Source organism: Ctenopharyngodon idella, chromosome 13, assembly GCF_019924925.1.
Source record: "Ctenopharyngodon idella isolate HZGC_01 chromosome 13, HZGC01, whole genome shotgun sequence".
Lineage (NCBI taxonomy): Eukaryota > Metazoa > Chordata > Actinopteri > Cypriniformes > Xenocyprididae > Ctenopharyngodon > Ctenopharyngodon idella.
In genome coordinates this window covers 14,876,679-14,899,829 of record NC_067232.1, presented here as the reverse complement: position 1 = coordinate 14,899,829, position 23,151 = coordinate 14,876,679, and the positions used below count along the sequence as shown (strand labels likewise).

At 37.8% G+C, this 23,151-nt stretch overlaps 1 protein-coding gene across 2 annotated transcripts in view; it reads right to left on the bottom strand.

Moving 5' to 3' along the window:
- Positions 1-23,151, bottom strand: part of macrod2 (mono-ADP ribosylhydrolase 2) — a 576,338-nt gene that overhangs the window by 354,809 nt on the left and 198,378 nt on the right. For both annotated transcript variants that reach the window (XM_051917527.1, XM_051917528.1), the window contains exon 5: positions 21,279-21,395. In XM_051917527.1, coding sequence (XP_051773487.1) covers positions 21,279-21,395 — 117 coding nt within the window. The remainder of the gene's footprint in view (positions 1-21,278; positions 21,396-23,151) is intronic.

Sequence of the window (23,151 nt, the reverse complement as noted above, 5' to 3'; positions counted from 1 at the left end):
TGACCTTTCATGTAATGTGTAACATAGCTGTTTGTGAATGTAAAAAAAAAAAAAAAAAAAAAATTAAAAAAAAAAGATCTGCAAAGATTTCAAAGTCCATGATAAATAAAGCTATTGTCTCCTAAAAGAATTGCTAAAATGAGTCGTCAGTTTCATTTCCTGTTACATACGTAGCAATGTAACAAATTTGCATAATGCCAGCCTATGGTCTTGAACAGCCTGCGAACAACATATACTTGGACCCACCCTCAAACACTGTAGTTGTAGCTGAGGCCTGGAAGAGCTTGGTTCATGCTGTCGACATTTTGAGAAGACACTTTTCTGTGCTATGAATCAACTTTGAGGCACTTCAAAAGGATGAGGACACACGCTGGAATTGATACAGAAAAACTGATGCCATCATTCATATCACTGTGTATCAAGCGCTAAGGAAGCCTCCAGAGCTGAAATTTAGATATGGTAATAGGAGTTTCGTTTCTGACACCAATCACAACTGACTGGGCCGTCTGACCAATCAGAGCAGAGTAAGCTTTCGGAAAGGAGGGGTCTAGAAAGACTGGATCTTCGAACCGTTTTCAGACTCTTTGATGAGGTAATGTGCAATCTATATTATGAGAAAATTAAAGTGTTTTATGCATGTAAACCTATTGTAGGAGACCTCCAAACAAAATTAGGAACCTTTAAAATAGCATAATAATTAGCATAATTTTAAAAATTTAATGAAGGAAACTATTATCAGTTTATGAATTCAAAAATAAAAGTATAAACAGATAAATCACTTTTTCAAATTAATAATAGGCAACTTTTAAACTGATTATTGTGTGGTTAAATGTAACAATATTATTATTAATATTATTCAATATAATCTTTATTTCTTTAAATGGTACCAGTAGTCCTCCATAACAAGACATATAGATCAATTAATGTTAACCAACCAGTATCCATTTAAGCATTACTGTAGTACATAATGCATAACAAGGAAAAGACAATCATGCAGTGCATTTATGCTCTTGTATAAGATGGACATGCTTTTTGTACATAATACAGACTTCCGCATGCATTTATTGCTAGATAAGGTAAATTATATGGCTGTGGAATAGATACAGTATATTTCTGGAAAATGTATCATTGCTTGATACTCAAAGACAAAACAGTCCAAAACAAAGGCATACTAAATCTATTTCACTTCCGCTGGTAGGTTCATGCTCTGTGAGTGTGTGTGTGTTGGGCATCCACCCCGGTTCGTCTTTTTACCATCATTAGGGTCCATCATTCCTTGCTAAAATGAGGCTTAGCACATAGGTACACCTCTCTCCTTTGATCATAGCCAGCGCTCCCTCTCTTTCGCTCCCTGCCCGATCCCCAGTAAACAACGCGCCTGCAGCGGCGGTGCTCGCTAATGAAGCATTTTACAGATGTAGCGTTCTGTTCCGCTCAGAGAACCTCTACTACAACAGCATTACAGCTGGTCACAGAAAGCTTTCCTGACTTTCATCTTCAAATCTCCTAATGAACACCTGCTCTCACATCCTTTCTCACAAACACAACTTTCCCATTATCTCACTTGAATTCCCTCCATTGAGCTGACCGCAGGGAGTTGGGTTGACCCACGGATGGCGCTGTCCCTCCTGGGATGGGGTGGGGGTGTGGGTGATCCTGGAGCAGATCTCGGCTCAGGCGGCTGGTGCTCATTGTTAATTTAACACTATTGATTCGGGGTCTGGGGTGACAATTGGACCCGAGATCAGATAACTGTAAACATAAACCACGGCGACATGCGAAGGGACACTCGCTGTGCTTCAGGGGTCTGCGGGCACTGAGTGACGATAAGTGTCTTGCGCTGTCTTTCTGTCTGTCGTATGCTTTGGAAACAAAATGGAAGCTACTTGTGATGAAGAGGTGACAGTAAAAATGGCAAAAGATTTAGTGCTACAGTATGACTACACTGAATGCGACAAGCTTCCCTGCAGGGAAAATGCATAATGTTTTAACAGTGCTATGAGTTTCCAGCATTAAGTCATTTATCTATCCACACTCAAAGCAACTTTCACAGCCAATTTGAAGGTATTAAGATGATATTTATATGGAGGGTTTGGGATCAATGAGATGGGCATTGGGCAGGGCTATCCAATACAACGACATATAAATGGAAACCAATTGACTGGTTTCCATTTGGAACCAATTGACCAAAGGACAGACAGACAGATAGACAGATAGTTGCCTGGTTGTTGCGTTTGTCATATTATATGTTAGTTCAGCCAAATCTCTAAAGTCTTTTTTTTTAACTGCATGGCAGAAGGAACTAAATATCTGACAGGCGCACAACACAAATCTGTCTTCTCCATTTTCCCTCTCTCTCATGTTCAGAGGCCACTGAAAGCTGAATTTGCCTCCCTACACCCCCACCCTGCAGTATTGACATTCTCCTCATTTTCCCCAAGCTGAGTGGAGTCCGGGGTGTTGCACATGAATTATGCAGGCTGGGACACCACAGAGCAGAGAAACACCAGTGCCATCATAATTGAGACAATTGAAAAGACAATACTAGTTGGTCAATAATTAGGCTGCAGGAGGGAGAATCAGATCCGTTCCTCCTCCTTCTTCCTTTTCTCTCCTTGCTGTGTGGTGAACGTGCCGCCCACAGCAGCGACTCCATTTGCTGTCCACACTTCTCTGTGTCTTGGGTAACCGTTTTGTTTTTCGTTTTTCAAATCAACTCTGACTATAACTAGACTCTTTTGTAAGATTTTTTTTTATTATTTGCTTGTGTAACTAAATACAAATATGTCAGATCAAAACCACCACTACAAAATGTGAATACCAATTAGTGTGTACATTTTTATTAGAATGCAGGTATTAATAGTAGATTGTTTCTTTTCCTTTTTCTCCTTTTTCTACTTCAAACTAAAAAGCATTTTCTGACACAATCGAGTGCAAACAGAAAAAAAAAGTTACATAGGTGAGAGAAGGGCAGTTCCTCTCTTATTGATTTGTGCGCTGAGGGTAGAGGGTAACAGGAAGGAAGGACCCCATGACAGGACATAACTCCAACTAGCTCCATACTTAATGTCGCTGTTCAGACCAGCATTGGGCAGGCTCTGTATTTTTCTAGAAGTCGGTCAAATTGTGTAAACTATGTGGCATTATTCATGATAGGGTTCTGCAGAAGAGGAGGGCTATTGATTTCTAGCACAGGTCCAACTCTGATTCATAAATCCACTCAGCCATTCGAGACTCCCAGAGGATCTATTATCCACACTGGTCTCCATCCCAAAACAACGGCTCAAGGTGATCACCATAAAAGTGCCAGCCGCTGTCGTTTTTCACCAACGCCAGGTCAAATACAAAAGCCTCAGGTTTTCCAGGAACTACGTGATCCGGCCCTAAAACTCCTGATATTGTTGATCTTAGCTGACAAGAAGCTTTAAAACTAGGGATGCACAATATATCTCTGCCAATATATATCAGTTATTTTAGGTAATATTAGAGGTTTAATTTTATTTAATTTCTCTGTATAGTTAACACAGCTAAATTAAAATATAAATAACTAAAGAAACTTTTGAAAGAAGTCTCTTATGCTCACAAAGGCTACATTTGATCAAAAATAAAGTAAAAACAGTAATCTTGTGAAATATCGTTATCATTTAAAATAACTATTTTAATATATTTTAATGTTTTATTTATTGTGTTGATGTCAAAGCTGAATTTTCAGCATCATTACTCCAGTCTTCAGTGTCACATGATCCTTCAGAAATTATTCTAATATGCTGATTTGGTGCAAAAAGAAACATTTTTTTATTATTATTATTTTTATTATCAATGTTGAAAACATAATATTTTTGTGGAAACAATGATACACTTTTTCAGGAGTTTATGATGAATAAAAAGATAAAAAGAACAGCATTTATTTGAAATAGAAATCTTTTGTAACATTGTAAATGTATTTACTGTTGCTTTTGATTCATTTAATGCATCCTTGCTGAAAAAAGTATTTTTTTTTTTTTAAAATGTAGCGTATATATATGATGAAAAATTTGATGAAAAACGAACAATTCATTCACTGAATGAGTGAATTACACAGCCAGACTAATAGTGTAAATGAATAAATGGGCTCTCTAAGCTTTTAATGTACTACATTCTGCAGGGGGTTTCTAATGTTGTTTCATGTAAACCGTTTCAGGGTCAGCAGGACATTATTTGCATTTCACAGGCACTGTTTGCATTATTTGCATTTTGCAGCCTTTTCTATGCAACACAGAAAAATAAAGAAACATTAACCCACATTCTGTGCAAGTCTAACATAAATGCAACACCTTCAGAGCAAGTGTTTTATATGTGAGTGAGTTCAAATGTGCCATCGTTCAAATGTACAATTCTGAATAGAGGGCAGACTATTTCACAGATATCGGATCATTTACAGGTTTTGACAGTGTATTTTAAAAGCACTTTACTTTCTGTTTTATGAAGTCTCATTTCTGGGTATTTGTCAAGGTTTTCCCTTCTGAATGCACACACAAAGGGCTCAGTGTACGTCTTGGCTCGCCCATTAGGCTTTATGGACAGCTGTATGCACTTTTATTAGCGGGTTAATGGCATTTAAAGGAGCAAGTGCTGAGCTAAACCCACAACATTAAAAACCAGAAAATGGCACTGTGGGATTCCGTCGAGGTCAAACGAAACGGCTGCTCGAAGCAGCATCGAACGCAGCTCAGCTTCGACCCTTGACATCTCTTCTCGGCCGAGCCGTCACATAAAAACCGCCCCCGCCGCTAATGCTACGTTTGCGTCAAGCTGAGAATTTCATGAGTGAGAGGAATGAGAGGAAAATACCCAAACACGCAGACATCGAGCATTCAGCCTAAGCCTTAAAACATAATGAGCGGAAGTAACGCAAGTACCGACTGCTATTTAGCGAAAGGAACATCAAGGACTGAGGAGAAACTATTTAGCAGCCTGTGTTCAGACATAATTAGCGGGAAAAAGGCGCAACAGGACTTTCCTACTTGCTAGTCTTAATTAGCTCTGCTGCTAAATCTTCGCTAAGAGGTAAACAATGGCACTAAGCTTGAGAAATATCATATTCAGGTGCTTTTTCTTTTGTGTTTCTGTTGATGAACATAAAAGGGAGATGCTAAAGCAGTACAGTAACGGTCCCAACGCTGCCTCTGTGATTTTCATTACTTGGCTGCTTCCAATTTGCCCATCTGTCTCCTAATTATTGACTGCATTGGCGGCACTGCTTTTGGCTCTGGTAAGCTGCAGGACCGCGTTCACACTCACTCTCCCGTGTCTGTTTTTATTAAACACGGGGGCTCACGGTATGCGCAACGGCTGCTTATTTTTACGGTGGCGGGCTGCTTAATGAAGGATTGCACAACATTGCAAACACTGTTTGACAAATGCGATATATTAGTCTTAAATCAGTACCGGAAAGTCGCTTCCACTGACAAAGTCATGAGGATGATTTCTGGATGGTTGTAAACCTGTTTCCGAGAGGACGAGATGTCTTAAATTGAAATTCTGGGAAGAAAAAGTCATGCCACGTGCCTTTCTGGTGTGCTTTCAGCAAAATTATGACCTATTCAGACCTGCATGTCCCCAACAGAACCCAGACTCCCCAAGCGAGGAGAGACAGATAAGAGATGGAAAAAGGATGGAGTGATGATGGTGCAGAGAGTAATGGAGGATGGGTAAATGGACAGATCGAGCCCTGTGCGAGCATGTGGGCAGAACAGACAGACCCGCAGTACTCCACCGCCCTCTCTGCATTCCTCTTTTGAAAGCTGACCTTCCCAGAATCCCTTTCACCACTGATGCATCCCTATTATTAAAAAGCACCAGTGCCTCTCTGCTGGCCAAACTGGGACCCTTAGACACTCACAGGTACCCTATTACGCCCCCAACTCAACCTGCCCTCTGCTGCATTTTCCCTCCTACACTCCAGTCTATCGGAGTGCTTTTTTTCCCCCAGTAACACGTTTGTGGTGATGGATGAGCGTTGAGCGTCTTTCTGACAGGCCTGCAGCTGATGCCACATAATCACTGTATCACCGTTTAGGCAAAATTACCAAATTATACCAACCCCCCGAAGGCATTGGTGCGACTGACAGGTCCAGCCAACAAAAGAAACACAAATATTCCGGAGTGGAGGTGGACGAAGAGGGGGAGGGAAGAGAGAAGTCTAGAAAATTACAGCTAACCAATTAACAGAGCGTTCTGACGGTTTTGGTGACTGCTCTGTAATTACGTTCAATAAGGCAATAGAGCAGCTTTTGATTAGAATGTTGAAACTAAAATAATTTGTCTCTCCTGATACAGCAGATGGTTTGAGCACATTAATATATTTCTTTAAAGATTCATTTAAACTTATGTCCATAATGACAACGTCAAGCCTTTAATGATTCCTGTTTGCAACCTCAATTCAAATTCAGTAAATAAATTGGAATTTAAAAAACACTGTCAATTCAATTCTGATTTGAACACCCTGGCGCTAATGACAGGAAATGATGGCTTGCAAGACTGGACCGCTGGACTCTTGTATTCCAATAAAGTTTGAAACAACTTTGTGTGTATAGGTGACATTTACGATGTGCCCACTTGCTGCTTCCAGAGCCACCAGCCTACATGTTCTTTTCTGCTCTGCAAGTGGCTGTTGAATAATGTGGGGCCCACATCGTCATTTCAGAAAGTCACCTGAAAAACATATGAGCACTTAAAATATATGTATATATAAAGTGTAATGTCTCATTTTAAACTTGCATGATTCAGGATTTGAAAAGAGAAACATGTACTTTAATTTAATTGTTCTCTTTAAGTGGCTAATTTGTGTCATGAAACTAAAAACCTTGTTCCTGGTAACTTCTCCAAAAATAGAACACTGTCTAATGCTTGTGCTTTTTGAGATAGAAAAAAAAAAGAAAAGATAATAACATCACAACTACATCATAAACATTTTAGACGCATCAGTTTAGAACTAGCCATGGAATATTCTTTTACATTTGCCAACAACAAAGAATTTTTCACAGATGCATAATGAAAATATATCATATTAGAGCACCTATTCAGTGTTGAGCTATCAAATAATTCTAAACCGTGAGTAGCTGAGAAAAAAAGAACCTGAGGCGAAACTCTGACTAAAGCGTGAAGTGAGAAATTTTGATTCGGGAAGATCACACATAGCACCGTGGGCCACTTCAACAAATGGAGAAATTGCTCTCTGAATTCTAACATCCAACATGAAGGGATTTCCTCTTATGTTTTTTTTTTCTCAATAGAGCTCATATACAAATTTAATCCACATAAAATGCACTAACATACACTTAGGAGTAAATAACCACACATAAAGAGAGAATCAATGCAGAAAGTTTCAGTCCAAGCTAAAAGAGCATGGCAAAAAAGAGTAAAAAATTCACAGAGGAGAGAGCCGTAGGCAGACCACCAATAACCAAATTAAAGTGGACAATCATCTTTGCAGGAGTGTCAAAGGCGTCCAATCAGATGAAAGGATGGAGCTCCGGGTGACAAATGCGACCCAGTGAACCGATAATGATTCGGAGGGATAATTTAATCTAAATGAACTATGTGTCACTTATCAATGGTAGGTACTTTGGTGTAATTAATTTTCATTTGCAGGGTAAAGAGGCGAACAGACGGTCCTTGGTTGAAACGGGGCATATGAGTGATTTCTCATTGCTAACTCACCCAAATTCATCACACTCACTAAGACGTGCTAATGATTAGTATTATTGCTCCAGGTGTGTTTACTGTAAATATTGGAGTCCTGGCATCTGGCTTGGGGTGAGAGTTTGACGCTGATGGAGATGATGATAAGACGACCTTCAAAACCGGCTAATAAACACTGCAGTGCGCCTGATGCAACGTAATTTAACTTTCTGCTGTAATTATCGAATTTTGTATGCAGTGAGTTAGTTAAATGTTAATTGGTACTGAGGACAGCAAACTGAGAGGGTAGTCATTTTACAAACAGAGGGAGCCTTAAAAAAACAGAACTGGTAGTCTGATTAGAATGAGTTTAAAAATATATGAAGCTCGATTAAGCATAAAAATATAGAATGAATCATGTATATTAGATAGCTTAAATGTGTGGGGGGAGAGAGAGAGAGAGAGAGAGAGAGAGAGAGAGAGAGAGAGAGAGAGAGAGAGAGAGAGAGAGAGAGAGCAAGAGAAGTTCATGAGCCACTATGAATAGCTCATCGTGGAAAAAGAACAACCAGCTCAGTCATGACCGCCCATATTTGAGATAATTACCCATTAGCTTGTTGAACTGAGCCCATGAACATGACATTACTCACACACCGGTCCTGCTCCTGATCAAGACCTTTTTCAGTCTGTGCTGCTTACACAGAAAAAAAAAAAGAAAAAAAAAAATCTGCAAAATGTATATTATGTAACATTGTTGTCACATGAATATAAATTTAGACACAGCTCATCACATGAAGCTGCCTGTGGATTTAGGTATGCACATGGGAAAAGAAATTTTATTTTTGTTTGTGTGAAAGTAAATTTTACTATTGTGTGTGTGTGTGTGTGTATATTGTTACATCCCGGTAGTTGTTTGTGCCTCTGTGTGTGTTTTCTCTCTCTCTTTCTCCCTCCCGCCTCCTGTCAATTTCTTAGGCACGCCTACACGGGACAGCTATTGGGTCAGGAAGCTGTCAATCATTATTAACCTGAATGACGTCATGATCTCCGCTACCAATCCTGTCTGGCGCCAGAGTTTAAAAGAGCGACAGGACGAACGTGTTCCTTTATGTTCCTTTGTGTTTGTTTAATCTGCCCTTTTGTTAGTTTTCTTATGTTTAGTGACATTCTTACTTTGCACAGTTTTGAGTTGTGATTTCGTTTTCTTTTGCCATTTGTTTTCTTATCATTTGTTATTTTGATTGTTTTGACGAACTTCTCTTCGCCCTATGGGAAAATGGACAGGTAGTATGCCACGTGACGTACACGTTGCAACACCCAGCGACTTCAATGTATAGACACACCAGTTTAGAAGTGAGCGCCACTTTTGTATGTTTTTGTTTTGTTTAGAGAGAATAGGTAAGTTATGGCGTGAAACACGCTGCAGACTTGCTTTTCTTATTTTTCTTTTCATTAGTTAGGTTAGACATTGAACTCGAGTTAGATTGATTTTGTTTTGTTCTTTTCTTTTCTTTGGTGCCACTTTTGTTCTTTTCCCCAGTTTATTATTTTTGTTTTCTTTTATTGTTTATGTAAATATTGTATATATTTTCCCTTCTGTTATTTTCTTACTTTTTCATTGTTTCTATCATTATATATTTTCATTATATATTATCATTTCACACCTTTTCTTGATAATATGATCACAATCTCAATGTTGCCTCTTCTAACCCTAGACCAAAATTAGGAAGTTGTAACAGTATATATATATATATATATATATATATATATATATATATATATATATATATATATATATATATATATATATATATATATATTATATATACACACATACACATACATAAAATATGCCAATGAAAATGGTGAGTGGCTAGTAACTTTGGAAAACCACTAGCCGCAGTGGCTGGTGAGAAAACCCTGTATATTATATATATATATATATATATATATATATATATATATATATAGATATATATTCTATGGCCCTGTGTCCTAAAACTGTGAGTATTAGTTTTACCTCTTATCTGTCTTCTCTCATTTCTCCTTGCCTAGAGGACAACTTAAGTAAAAACTAGCATAGCTTACCCCCTCTATCCCCTAATCTATTTTTAGTTTTTGTTTCTTTCAAGTTTGCACTCAGATATGATGCTGAAAGCTATAAAACTTTCACTGCATTAATTTCAAAGGCATTCAGTGTGCTTTTGAACGACTCGATAATAAAACACTCCCTCCATGAGCAGCCTGTCTGAAACTGCATGAGCTAATCGTTGAGCCGGTGATCCCTGCGTGTTTGTGGTCAAAGTTGAGACAGACCAAACAGGCTGTGTTCTTCACTCGAACTCGAGGCTTGTTTTAGCCTTGGTCAACACTCACTTAAATCATTTCTGTCCATCCATCATGCTGTGCCTCTGACACACACTAATAGCAGTGTGTTTGAAACACAACATCTGCAGGGACGTCTTTTGCCCCCTCTGAAACCCCAGATGCTTTAAATGGGGCCCCCCACAGTCCTTGCTAGAACCAGGATTTTATTTTAAATAATTTATTTTAAATAAACATAATAAATACCTTGGATATCTGTTATAAACGAAAAAAGATTTGTTATGAAAGATCGGAAATCTTATTTCTTTGACTAATCAGATATTTAAAGTGACAGTTCACCCAAAAATGAAAAACTCACCCTCAGGTTGTTCCAAACCTATATAAATGTGTTTGTTTTGCTGAACAGAAAGGAAGCTATTTGGAAGAATGTCAGTAACCAAACAGATCTCATCCCCCATTGACTTCCATAGTATTTATTTTCTCTACTATGGTAGTCAGTAGGGGATGAAATCTGTTTGGTTACTGACATTCTTCCAAATTTCTTCCTTTGTGTTCAGCAGAACACACACATTTATATAGGTTTGGAACAACCTGAGGGTTGTTCCAAACCTAAATGATGACAGAATTTTCATTTTTGGTTGAACTGTCCCTTTAAAACATCGCCTAATTCTCACGTGCTTTAAACGATGGCCAAATTGAAGTCTTTATAACACATTCTATAAATTACATATTAAAACAATGATTGACATGCATCAAGTTTAACTGTGAAGTTTAAGGACAACAGCAACATATAATCACTCATTTTGTTCTCTAACAAACATAAACAATCTCACATAATGGGGGGGGGGGGGGGGGGGATGGAAATAATGAAATTTGTCAATTATTTCCATCAATAATTGTCATTGATTGAGCACTAAAACTTTTTAGGCAATGGCAAAGAAGCTATGTCTGCAATCTCTAGACAGAGAATAAACATGTATGGAAGCACTGAAAACATCAGAGCAATGTCTAACACAATGTCGTGACCGCAACAGACTCAGAACCACAATTATAGAACGATCCGGCACAAACGAAAACAGAAAACACACATTACCCTGAACCCTTTGAGTATGTGTACTGTAGTTTCAGTGAATTTCAACACCAGCGCATAATGTATTATTTACAGCGTACAGTGAGGTTTTATCTTAAAGAAAATGAGAATAAAAGCCAGAACAGTAAATGACATCGAAAGGATTTTGAACTGTCAATCTGCGGCCGCCTCAGGGAGAAAAACAAAAAGCAAAGAGAGAGTGGGTGATTTCAGACGAGATCGGCGAGTGAGAGCCCCTCTCTTCCTCCTCCATTCTCCTCCATCCTTTCTTTTTCTCATCTGTCTTAAACGTTCCTCTGGGACGTTAACTTTTCCCAGGCAGTCCTCTTTGGCTTTAACAATTAATGTGCTGGGGCTCCACAGTGACAGCTGATGCTAAATACTGCACAGTTTTGTTTACGTACAAACGCATTAATAAAGATGAGACCCTGCTGGTTTTGAGGAGAAGAGACAAAGAAGAAAAAGAAGAGGAGGATAAAATCAGCATCCTCCTCCATTCCTTCAAGTAGCCCACAACATATTGGGATGTTGAAATCTGCCCCTGCAGCAAACGAGTGAAGAGCATTGGATAGCGTGGATTCATTTTAAAGAGATATTTATGTGTATTTCCGATTGATTATAGTAGATATTATGTAGAAAAGCATTAAAATCGGTCATGTATCTAAACTTGCATTTTTGCTCACTAGTAAACAATCACACTACAGATTTCACCTTGAACACTCTGAGTGAACACCTCTTCATAGGGAAAAAAAAAAAAGATCTGATGTAAGAAAGTAAACGGGAGTACTTTAACAGGAACATGAGTGTGTGCTTAATGTTAGCTGATATATCAAAGTCAAAGATGTGTCCTTGGTCAAACTCTGAACATTCGCTGCAGCTACACAAACAAAGCAAACTGATTTGTTTTCTTCCAAATGAAAAAGAGAACACATTTGCACATACAAAAATGGATCTGCTGTTGTGTGATGGTTCAATAATTCATAACAATGCTTCATCTAATGTTTCCGTTCTGTTGATTAGCCAGTGTATTTATGACCACATTGCTAAAGTGTTTTGAAGTGATATTCAAGCGCCATCAACCGTTGCATTAATATTTGATATTTTTGCAAATAATCCTTGTCCCTTTTTTAATGTGTCGAGAGACAAAGTGTTGTTTTAGGGATATGATGAATATAAAAGCACAGGAGGATTTTGTTTAAATGGAAATTCATGCAGAAACTCTAGACAATACATATGAACTCGCACTGTACAAACCTTTACTCTGTGCACAACTTTTAAAGGAATATTCCAGGCTAGATAAATTTTGTGGCATAAAGATTATGGAAGTGAATGGGGCCAGTCAATACTCACTGTTTCAAAACTATAGCCACCACAATTGAAAAAGTTTTTACATTTGTGGTTTTACATCTTCATTGTCATGACAATAAAATGCCATAAACACTAAAATTCTAAATTGACTTCAAAGATGATAGAATTAAAAAGAAATAATACACAAGTTTTAACACTTACACTGTATAAAAAAATAAATAAATAAATAAATAAAAAATCGTTGGTTTAACTTAAAAAAGTAAGTTACCTGGTTGCCTTAAAATTTTGAGTTCATTGAAATTAAAAATTTGAGTTAATACAATGAAGGCAATGGTTTAATCAACAGAAACTCAAAGATGTAATATAAAGTATATGCAATTATACTACTTCATATTTTGGTTTTTAAATCCTTTAAAAAAGGGACAAATTTATTTTTATTTAAAGAGCATCAACAACATAAATGCTGATGATTAAGATTAACTTGTACTGAACCCAGACTATTCCTTTAAGAAAACCTAAATTAATTCGATAAATTCCACATGCTTTTTTATACAGCTGGCCTCTGAATAACATACAGTAGAGTAAGTTACTAAATAATAAATTTGTTTAAGCGTATACACCTTTCCATAAGAAATGATTTACCGAAAGGGACCAACTCTCAAAATAAAAATAAAAAAAAAGCTATTGTCCTAAATAAATCACTGGTTTCATTGTCAGATTGAGGTAACACACGCAGTTTTATTTAGTGCCTTTTTCCGCTATGGTGGGAGGATAATTACTGTCATTTATTAATAATCCCAAGGCCAGTCTTCAGTAATGTGTGCCACATGTAACAGCCTGATCCTACAAGTGTCCCATTTGCCTCTGAGATACACAAGTCTTGGTTTTATCCAAGCCAAAAAAAAAAAAAAACACAGTGAGAATGTATGAAAAAAAATGAGAAGAAAGAGGTCTGCTGATCACTAATAGTGTCCAATTTTCTTGTCTTTGGCAAGAGAGAATCAAATGATGGGAACAGGAATCCAAAAGGGCACTTTTTGAGATGTCATGTCCCATTGGCTTCAAGTAAAGTATGCGTATGAGAAAAAGAGCCGGGCTAGCTGGGTTTTAGCTCATTACTTACAGCCACTTTCCTAAGGCCGATGGTGGGTTGTTTCTTACAGCGTTTAGCATCTCTGTCCCAAACACAAGGAAGCATTTTATCCCTTAGGCTTTGTTTTTCCTCCCCTCTCTTTTTGCGTTTAATTTCGACATTAGCTAAGGCAATATAATTTGCCATCCGGTGACCTTGACAGATTGTAGCAGGGACGCAAGCCAGCACCAATGCCTTTGAGGAATGAGTATTTGATGAGTGGAGTAGGTTAGCTCACCAGGCACAACTTTAACTGAATTCCTCTTCCAGAACTTTCAGGTCCATCCTGACCAAACAAATCCTGCCATTTATTTGTCCAATTTTACTTTTAATCAACAATGAAATCCTTTGAGAAACAAACAGGTTTAAAAAACATGCTGAAGACAAACAGATATCTAATTAAATCTGTTATCTTTTCACCATCTGCAAGGACAATGGCCTTCTACTCATCTTTGCAAATTGAATTTATTTATGAATTAAGGTAAACAGAAAAAAGGCACCTTCAGCAGTGGCTACCCCTTACAAAACTTACCATGGTTTTACTACAGTAATACTAACTGAAAAAGATAAAAGATTTTGTGAGGCAACGTAGCCATACGTATTACAGCTAGGAGTTATATTTTATATTATTAGCAACTTTTACTGGGCAACTTTTTACCCCACCAGAATGTTTTATAAAAAAAAAAAAAAAAAAAAAAAAAAAAAAAGGTTATTTTATTTTCCATGTATTTTGCAAGAAAAATAAATATTAACAGGACATTTAAATATATTTTAAGCTAAACTAATTACAAATATATAGAAATTATATATAGCGCACTTAAAAGCAAAGTGAAATGTAGGCCTATGATAATATATTTACTACTAAATGATAATAATAATAATAATAATAATAATAATAATAATTATTATTATTATTATTATTATTATTATATTTAATACTTAATTGCATGTTTCATTTTATATATATATATATATATATATATATATATATATACACATACATACACATACATATACACACACACATATATATATATATATATATACACATACACACACACACACACACACACACACACACACACACACACACACACACACACACGCATATACATATTTTTTTGCTAATAAAATAAATAAAAACAGTCAGTATAAGTGAAAATCTCATCTACTAGGCTCACTGGACCAGTAGAAAAAATAAATAAATAAATAAATCAAATGGTGAGACCTGTCATGGGTAACATTGTTTTTGCAACAGCAAAAGCAATAGCAAAAAGATGCTAATAAACTAGGATGAATTTCTTTCTGTGGCGTCTGCTCTACATCACCAGAGACTTTAGTGCCTCAGTCTATAAGGCAGTCTCAGGTCAACTGAAACTAGAGGAAAGAATGCAGGAAGGAAGCAAAGAAAAGGGAAAGAGCGAGATAAAGTGGCCTTGCACACTGTAAAATCTCTGTTCTCGTCAATTCCTGAGGGAAGTGAGAAGCCCGCAGGTAAGACTCCAGAAAAGGTCGAGGTAGTAGAGCTCCCACTCTCTGCTTTTCTACCAAAAGAGAGGGATACACTTTCTGAGAGCAGAATGGAAGGAAAAAGGGCTTGTGTTCTGGCAAATTATGGAAGCATAAAAAGCCCATGCTGGAAATATTTGACTACGCCAAGATATAAAAGGTAAAAGGACCATCTGTGCCATTTGCATCCCGCTCCCTGGTTGTCTCTGTGGCGCAGTAGAATAAACCATCTTGCAGCAGATGCCGATGGAACGCAAACATACAAGTTAGTGATGCTGAAAGAGCTTGTGTGTCCAATCAGAATGAGCCTCAGAGATGATAAATATGCATTATAATGTGCTGCAAGTTGCAAGTATAACCATGGCAACTGTCCCAGCCTGTTTTGTCTATGCAGTGTTGTTTGTGGTGAGCTTCTTTCCTTCGCTACCGTAAAGACGATGCCATAATGAAGCTGTTTTCCAAGACTAGAATGCATTAGTAGACTCGTCTGAAGCATAGGGACTAGAGGTGGGGGGTGAATGCATTGGTGAATGCAATGCATTCACCAATGCATTGCAATTCTCTCTCCAATTATTCAAGATTATTCTTTTTAAATTTTTATTAATAAACCTGTTTTACACAGGATAAAACTTTATGGATACAGAGAAATGTGGTGAGGGCTCTACAAATACAGCAAGGACATAAACACTGCTGCCAAAAACCTGAGAAGCATCAAAAAACAAAACAAAACACCAGTCATGAATTAGAAGTCTAAATCGAGAATTTTTAAAAGAGAAATATCAGAGGATCTTGAGTTTGTTACCCAGCCATATTTGTTTGAACCGCGAGAGGCGTCTACTCTCACCTAAGCTTACGCTACTCCTACATCATACGCCGGACTCTCTCGTGAAGCTAGTGATTATAGTCTATAAAGTTATAAATATGGATATTTTTCTTACAAAAACACATAGCTTCACTTCAGAAGGCCTTTATTAACTCCCTGGAGCTGTAAGGATTACTTTTATGATGGATGGATGTGCTTTTGGGGCTTCAAAATATCGGTTACTTTTCACTCCCATTATAAAGCTTGGAAGAGCCAGAATATTTTTTAATATAACTCTGATTGTATTTGACTGAATGAAGAAAGGCATATATACACCAATGGCTTGAGGGTGAGTAAATTATGGGATAATTTTCATTTTTGGGTGAACTATCCCTTTAAACTAAAAAAAAAAAGAAAAAAAGTTATAAATACGCTTATACTTTTTTTGCAAATTTACGTGTCACTTAATACTAATATAGTATTGAGCACAGTGTTTGTGTTCCAATGCTCATTTATTTAATAATATAATAAAATAATAATATTAAATAAAAATAATGTAAAAGGGCCCATTTTGTTCATGGTAATATTTAATGTATGATTTTAGGGACATTTTTGTTTCTTTTGAGGAATAAACAAATTTTAGTACTGTGTTGAGCCACAACTTGACGTCCGTTATAAAATCTTTGTCCTGGAGCAAAACCAGCAGAGAACCAATGGCCTACAATTAATTATGCTAATCTGGTAGCAACTTCACTTGGCGACACAGTATGACTTATTTGTAAAGCATGATTTCTATAAACTGCAAACAAAGCTGTGAAATATACTTTCTGCAAGAACTGAATGAAGACGCTCAACAACATATTCTGACATGAAAAAAAAAAAAGTAAAAACACAGACAGTCTCAGAATGGGTATGTGGGTGGAAATTAGTCACAAAAGAGTAAACGCTTAACACAAGAAAACTGAACGATGGGTAAAGTATACAGACAGAGAGAGAAAGAGGGAGGGAGAGAGGATAAGAGAAGCGAGTGAGAGCACGAAGACTTCCAGTAGATCTTAGCTTTGACAGAGAAATAATGAAGTGACATGATGTTGATGCAGAAAGAGGCAAAATGCAGCTCACTCGTTTGATGTTTTTAGGACTGATGAATCTCCTAAGGGCTGAAGAGGAGACATACAGTATGTTCCTCTCGCAGAGATTCTGCCTTTCCACTAATTAATCACATCATCCAGCCATAGAGGATTCGATAAGCCTATAAAAAGCTTTAGCTCAGGCATCACTGTCTGAAAGACTGCTTCAAGGTTGCTGGATGCTGTTACATTCAATTCAATTGTTTTAGCTCAGAAGTGACATAACATTAAATCAAGGACAGTAGAGAAAGCCACAGAGCTTCTCATTTAGTCAACATCGGCTGCATGTTAGAAAAGACAGGTGGCAGAACACAAAACATCTAGCAATGTTTGCAAGGTATTTGAGCTGCCCCGCATTTTGATGGCAGAAAAATCAGATACAGAATAAGAAAAAAGAGCCGAGTTATGATTGGATGGTTAGATTCCCATTAAAAAAATAAAAAAAAGCTAGAGTAAGCACAAAGGAATTAAAAATACCACAGGTGTCTCTGCATGCATTTTTAAAAGTAAATCAATTTTACATGACGCCATGGTTAAAAGCATCACAATAGTGCATGTTATCACAGGGGGGGGGGGGGGGGGGGGGGGGGTAGATAAAAGAACAAATAACGCACCCTATGACTAGGGATGCATGATATATCCTTTCAGCATGTCACAAGTCTAAAGTACTCGAGCGCAAGAAGACGTGAAAGAGAACCTAATTTGGAACTTGTGCACCATTTTCTGTGCACACAAACACCAAATTCACTTCATATTCTTTGTATGCTTGAATGGACACATACATGCAAAATCATGTCAAATTGTCCGGTGAGTATATTTAAACACAGTCGTTTATGTCTTTAAGTGAATGTAAACAATTGAGAAAGAAAACGGATGTGTATCATTATATTGGATCTGTGCATTAGGTCTTAAAGTGACAACAGCCTAATAGACCTGCTGCAGTCTGTGTCATTAATGTTAATTAAACAACAAAAGACAACAAAAGACTTTAACAAAGATTAACATATTTAATTTATACAGTGAAGACCATGCAGTGTTATTTTACATTTGATTATTTAATTTCCAATACTGAATCCTATAAGACTTGAAAAACATAAAGCACTGTTTATTTCAAATTGTATCTTTGTTGATTTGTATTTATCTATGCTTGTAATTTGTTTATTTTCTATGCAGATGCACTCCACATAGAAGTCGAGTCATCTGGTGAAATTGTTTTCATATCGCAATATATATCGCATAAAAACAAATTTTTGCAATATGAGTTTTTTCCAATATCGTGCAGCCCTACCACAGACAGCTCCTAGAGTGGTTAACTGGTCTCCTATCCTGGCCAAGCTTGCTAGGTTATTCTGTTTTGCTGGTTTTAGAAGGATTTTGGCTGGCTGACCAACTTGACCAGCTTCAAGCTAAATTAGCTAAGACCAGCAAACCATGTAATTTAAGTGGGCTTTCACACTGGACTCGTTTTCCGCGGTCTGAGCCTGGGCGCGATTGTTCCCGGTGCCCCCTGCAGCGTTTGTCTGGTTTCACACTGAAATTGATTCTATCGAACCCTGGTGCGTTTGCGTTCATCTTATGTCATCGCAGACGTGCACGGCGCATGATTGAAAACAGAACACGGTTCAATAAATTGTGTTTTTTATTAATTTGGTGCTATTATGTGCAGCAGAGTAAAGGACACTTGTGTTTACTGTATATGCACCGCATGTAGACGGTTTTCCGCTGCTTGCAAGCAGCCTATTTTGAGGAGACAGCTGACTGCCATTAATTTGCCACTCTGATTGCACTCGCAAAGCGTGAATACACTGCAGGCTCACTCCTGCTTGAATCCAAGGTAAATCATCAACACTATCATCTCTTACATGTGTTTTATTGAAGTAAATACATTATAATCGGCGAAAACGCATGCGCAGGTTACTTTACTTCCTGAACAAGCGCGCACTCAAGTCCATGTTGCTTTCATATTCACGCGAACCACGGCACAGTTCGAGTGCAACCGAACTCAGACCACCTCCTTCAGGTAGTCCCGGGTTCGGTACCCCGGTGCGCACCCGGGTTCACGTGACAGCTTACACATTAGTGATTTTTCATGTGAATCGTGCCCCGTTTTGAACTAAACTGTCAGTGTGAAAGCCCCCTAAGTGCACTAGTCAGCTAGTAAGACTGGGAGATTAGCTGGCTGACCAATTAAACCAGCTTCACCAGGCTGGAAAACTAGCTAAATAAGCTAAGACCAGCAAACCACATCCTTTAAGAGTACTAATCAGCTGGTAAGACTGGGAGACCAGCTGGTTGACCAACTAAACCAGCTTAATCAGGCTGCATGGGAAAAAAAAGTAAATTAGCTAAGACCAGCAAAACCACATAATTTAAGAGCATTTGTCAGCTGGTAAGGCTGGGAGACCAGCTGGCCAACTGACCCACCACCTAGATGACGGAGCACCAGCTTAACTACACTGTAATACCTATCAATCAAAATAATTAATTGGTTTGAGTAGGACAAACTTAAATGAAACAAATTAGTTCAGTCAAATAAACTTTTATGAGTATTTAGCACTTTCTTTTTCTTTCAAGTTCACAACAATGATATATTTTAAATAAACTGAACTGTTTCATTGATTTGAGTTTTATGAACTTATTTCTTTTAATTTGGAAGAACTTAAGTTTAAAGCCCAGAACACACCAAGCTGACGCCAACAAACTAGTGGCGACGAAAGCAGACTGCAGGGTTGGCTCACGTCAGCAGCGTCTGGGTCCAAAGATGCCCTGGCACACCAAACCGACGCTCGACACCCGACGGCCAAGTAGCGCGTCCGTTCTGCGCCTGCGTAAGAAGAAATGCCTTTCCGTACCAGCAGGTGGCAGTAGCTGAACAGCCAATCAGAGTGATCAGATGGCCCGTCTGACTGACGAGCTCCGACGGCGATTCAACATGTCGAATCGGCCGAAAAAAAGCCGACGAGGACCAACTTTAGCCAATGGTGCGGAACACACTGAGAAAACTTAGTCGAGAGTGTTCTGGGCTTAACTGAAACTGGGCTGGGATTTCTATATTCCAGCATGCTTTGCCCATGACACTCGAAAGGGAGAGTAAATGCTAAAATTAAGTGTTATATAATGTTTTTGTGCAAGATTAATGTTAAGTGGGAGATTTAGTAGTGATTAATGTGTTGTTATGCTAATTTAGAAGAGTTTCTGTTAATGTGGGTTTTTGGAGAGTTACCATCATGGTGAGTGGTGCATGCGGATTAGTTTGAGAGCAAGTATTGAATGTTTTAAATGCTTTTCTGCACTCATTCAGCAAGAGCTATACCATGCTGTTGTTAACATGTTAGCAAATTAGCACGTTAGCATTTTCTGAATTGGCTTGTTATAGCTAGCTAAGTTTACACTAATAAAAATGTTCACATTGAGGTTACATGAAAATTAATAGGTAAAATGTATGAATTAGTGTACTCAAACAATTTAAATTAAGAACAATTGACATTTATGAGTACAAAATAAAAATCTGCCAGTTCTGCTTAAACTTTAAATTTCTAAACTTAAAAATTGAGGCAACTGATTGCCTCAAATTTTTTGAGTTTTGCCAACTTCTTCGGGCTTACAGTGTAGGCTGGGAGACCAGCTAAACCATATCAAGCCATCTTAAGACCTGCAAATCTGCATCTAATGGGGTTTAGCAGAGTAATGACCTTGTTTATCTACATCAGACCACCTCAGGAGAAGTCCATAGTTTAGAGTCCGTTAATGTTTTAAGCACATCTTCACCACAGCAGGCAAACGACTTGACACAAGACACCCTCCTGCATTCTAAATCCCGTGACGCTGCCTCGTAGCGACGCCGTCTTCCAGTCGCTACCAGCGTGACGCTCATCATCACTCACATGAGTCAGAGAATGCCATAAGCTAATGGAATAAATCAAGGATGAAATATCAATCAAATTACAAACTAATAGTTCCCTTAATGTCTTTGTTGGAGTACAGATGGCCCCTTCAGCCAGCCAAGCACACCACAGCAAGTCATCATAATAATCAGCGCACTAATAATACCACTCCATTAATCACACATACGCGCTCAAAGTGCGTCGCTGCAAACAACGGGAGCTCTGCTGCAGGAACATCACAAAGTTGAAGCGCTGTACCACTCACTCATTAGACTGTTAATTAACTCTTCTCTAGAATTCATGCTCATTGTTTAAAGAAACTACAAGGTAAGACATCCATCAAAGGGGGGTCTTTGAGCACTGCTGTTACCTTGTCTTCTTTACAGTTACCGGGAAAAAATAAATAAATAAATAAGGGCAACATGCTGATACTTACATTTAGCTGGGAGGTCGTAGCCACAGGTGATCTTGGCTTTTCCAGTGTCACAGCCGTTTAACGAGTGGCACTCTTCAAACAGGAGATGACCCGCGGCTCTGTGTATGCAGCCATCCACTGAAAGAGAGAAACACAACAGCAGTGTGAGAACTAGGGGTAAGATAATATCGATGCATGTGAATATCATGATATCATGTTTGTCAATACTGTATTGATATCAATTTGTTGGCATCCAAGATTCGTGGCTTTGTTCAGTTTAAACCCCGATCGCTAGATGGAAGTGTTGTTATCTCTGAACATGAACTGACATAAGCACAAGGGTGAACCGCTAGCATTAGCATTAGCAAACCGAGCTCACTAGTTACCACCAATGGAAGACCAAAGAATGATACCAGCTCCTGCCACTGTGTACAGAGGTGAAGTGTGGACTCATTTTGGCTTCCACTATAAAGAAAGCACTAAGGAGATCGACAAGGAGATCATGTTGCTTGCAAAATAAGCCATGCCAAAATCCAATATTCGGGAAACACATTGAATTTGAAGAACTCCAATAACATCCTGACATCATCCACACTGCTGAGAACGACGTTTAGATGAATACTGAAGAATTTTTCCTTTACTCAGACTGATACTGATGTTGCTGGCAGAGCTTGACTCACTTTTTTGCTCACCAGTCACTGTGGCTAGTGGTTTTCCAAAGTTATTAGCCACTCAGCATTTTTAATGGCCACAATTTTTTTTTAGTCATCAATACCATGGGGAAATAAATATTTTTAATATTCTCTCATAATTTGGTAGCAGGTATGCTGCTGTCACTTTAAGACCTGAAGCACGGATCCATTATATCGTTACACATGCATTTTCTTTCTCAACTGTGTTACGTTCACTTAAAAGTTAAAACATAACAGACTGTATTTACGTGAATACTCGCTAAGACCGACATTTTGACATTATTTTTTGTGTATTTGACTGTTCATGCGCAAAAAGCAGCAAAAAATAACTCAATTTAGTACTACGAGCCGGCTTTATGTGCGCGCATTTTGGGTGTGAGCACAAAATCTGTGGAAAAATCGGAGTAAAATTATGTGCAATACACGCAATCCCACGCCGAAATTCAAGCCCTGTAACACCAATAATATTCATCTGGAGCAAATGAAACAAGTGAGTGAGGGGAGGCGGGTTTGTGTGTCAACTCGCTGTTGGAGAGATGAGAGAGCAAGAAAGAGCAGCTGGTATCGTGTATTTATTCTGCGGATAATTTCGAAGCATTTTAGATATTTCAGTATCGATATTTACATAATGCACATTGCACTCAGTTGATTATTTCAGAAGCCTTTTTAAAAGACTACAATTGAAAAATGTATATATTATAAAATTAAACCCACCAAAGTGGCTATTTGGCAGGTTGGCGGGTATTAATGTCAAACTCTGGTTACAGGGACTGATAAATGCAAATACAGATACCACTGTTCTGATTAAATAAAAACTTTTTTTTTTTTTTTTGTTGGCTCAGGTTTTGTGCATATGGTGGTGTGTGTGTGTTTTTATGACAGTTTTTCTTAAATTAGATCCATTTCCTAAAAAAAAAAAAAACAAAAAAAAAAAATATTGCAATATAAAGCTTTTCTTACAGTATCGCTATATATCATATTACAACCCTTGTATCGTTATAGCCTACGTATCGTATTGCCAGATTCTTGTGAGATTCCTAGTGAGAACAGATGTTTGCTGAAGTATTAAAATATTTTTTTCCTGAAAAAATAAATAAATAAATAAATAAATAAAAAAAAAATCACATTTTTATGATGTTATGATTTATGATACATGTAGTTAGTTAATGTTTCATGTTGTTGGTTTGACCTTTTTGTGATTA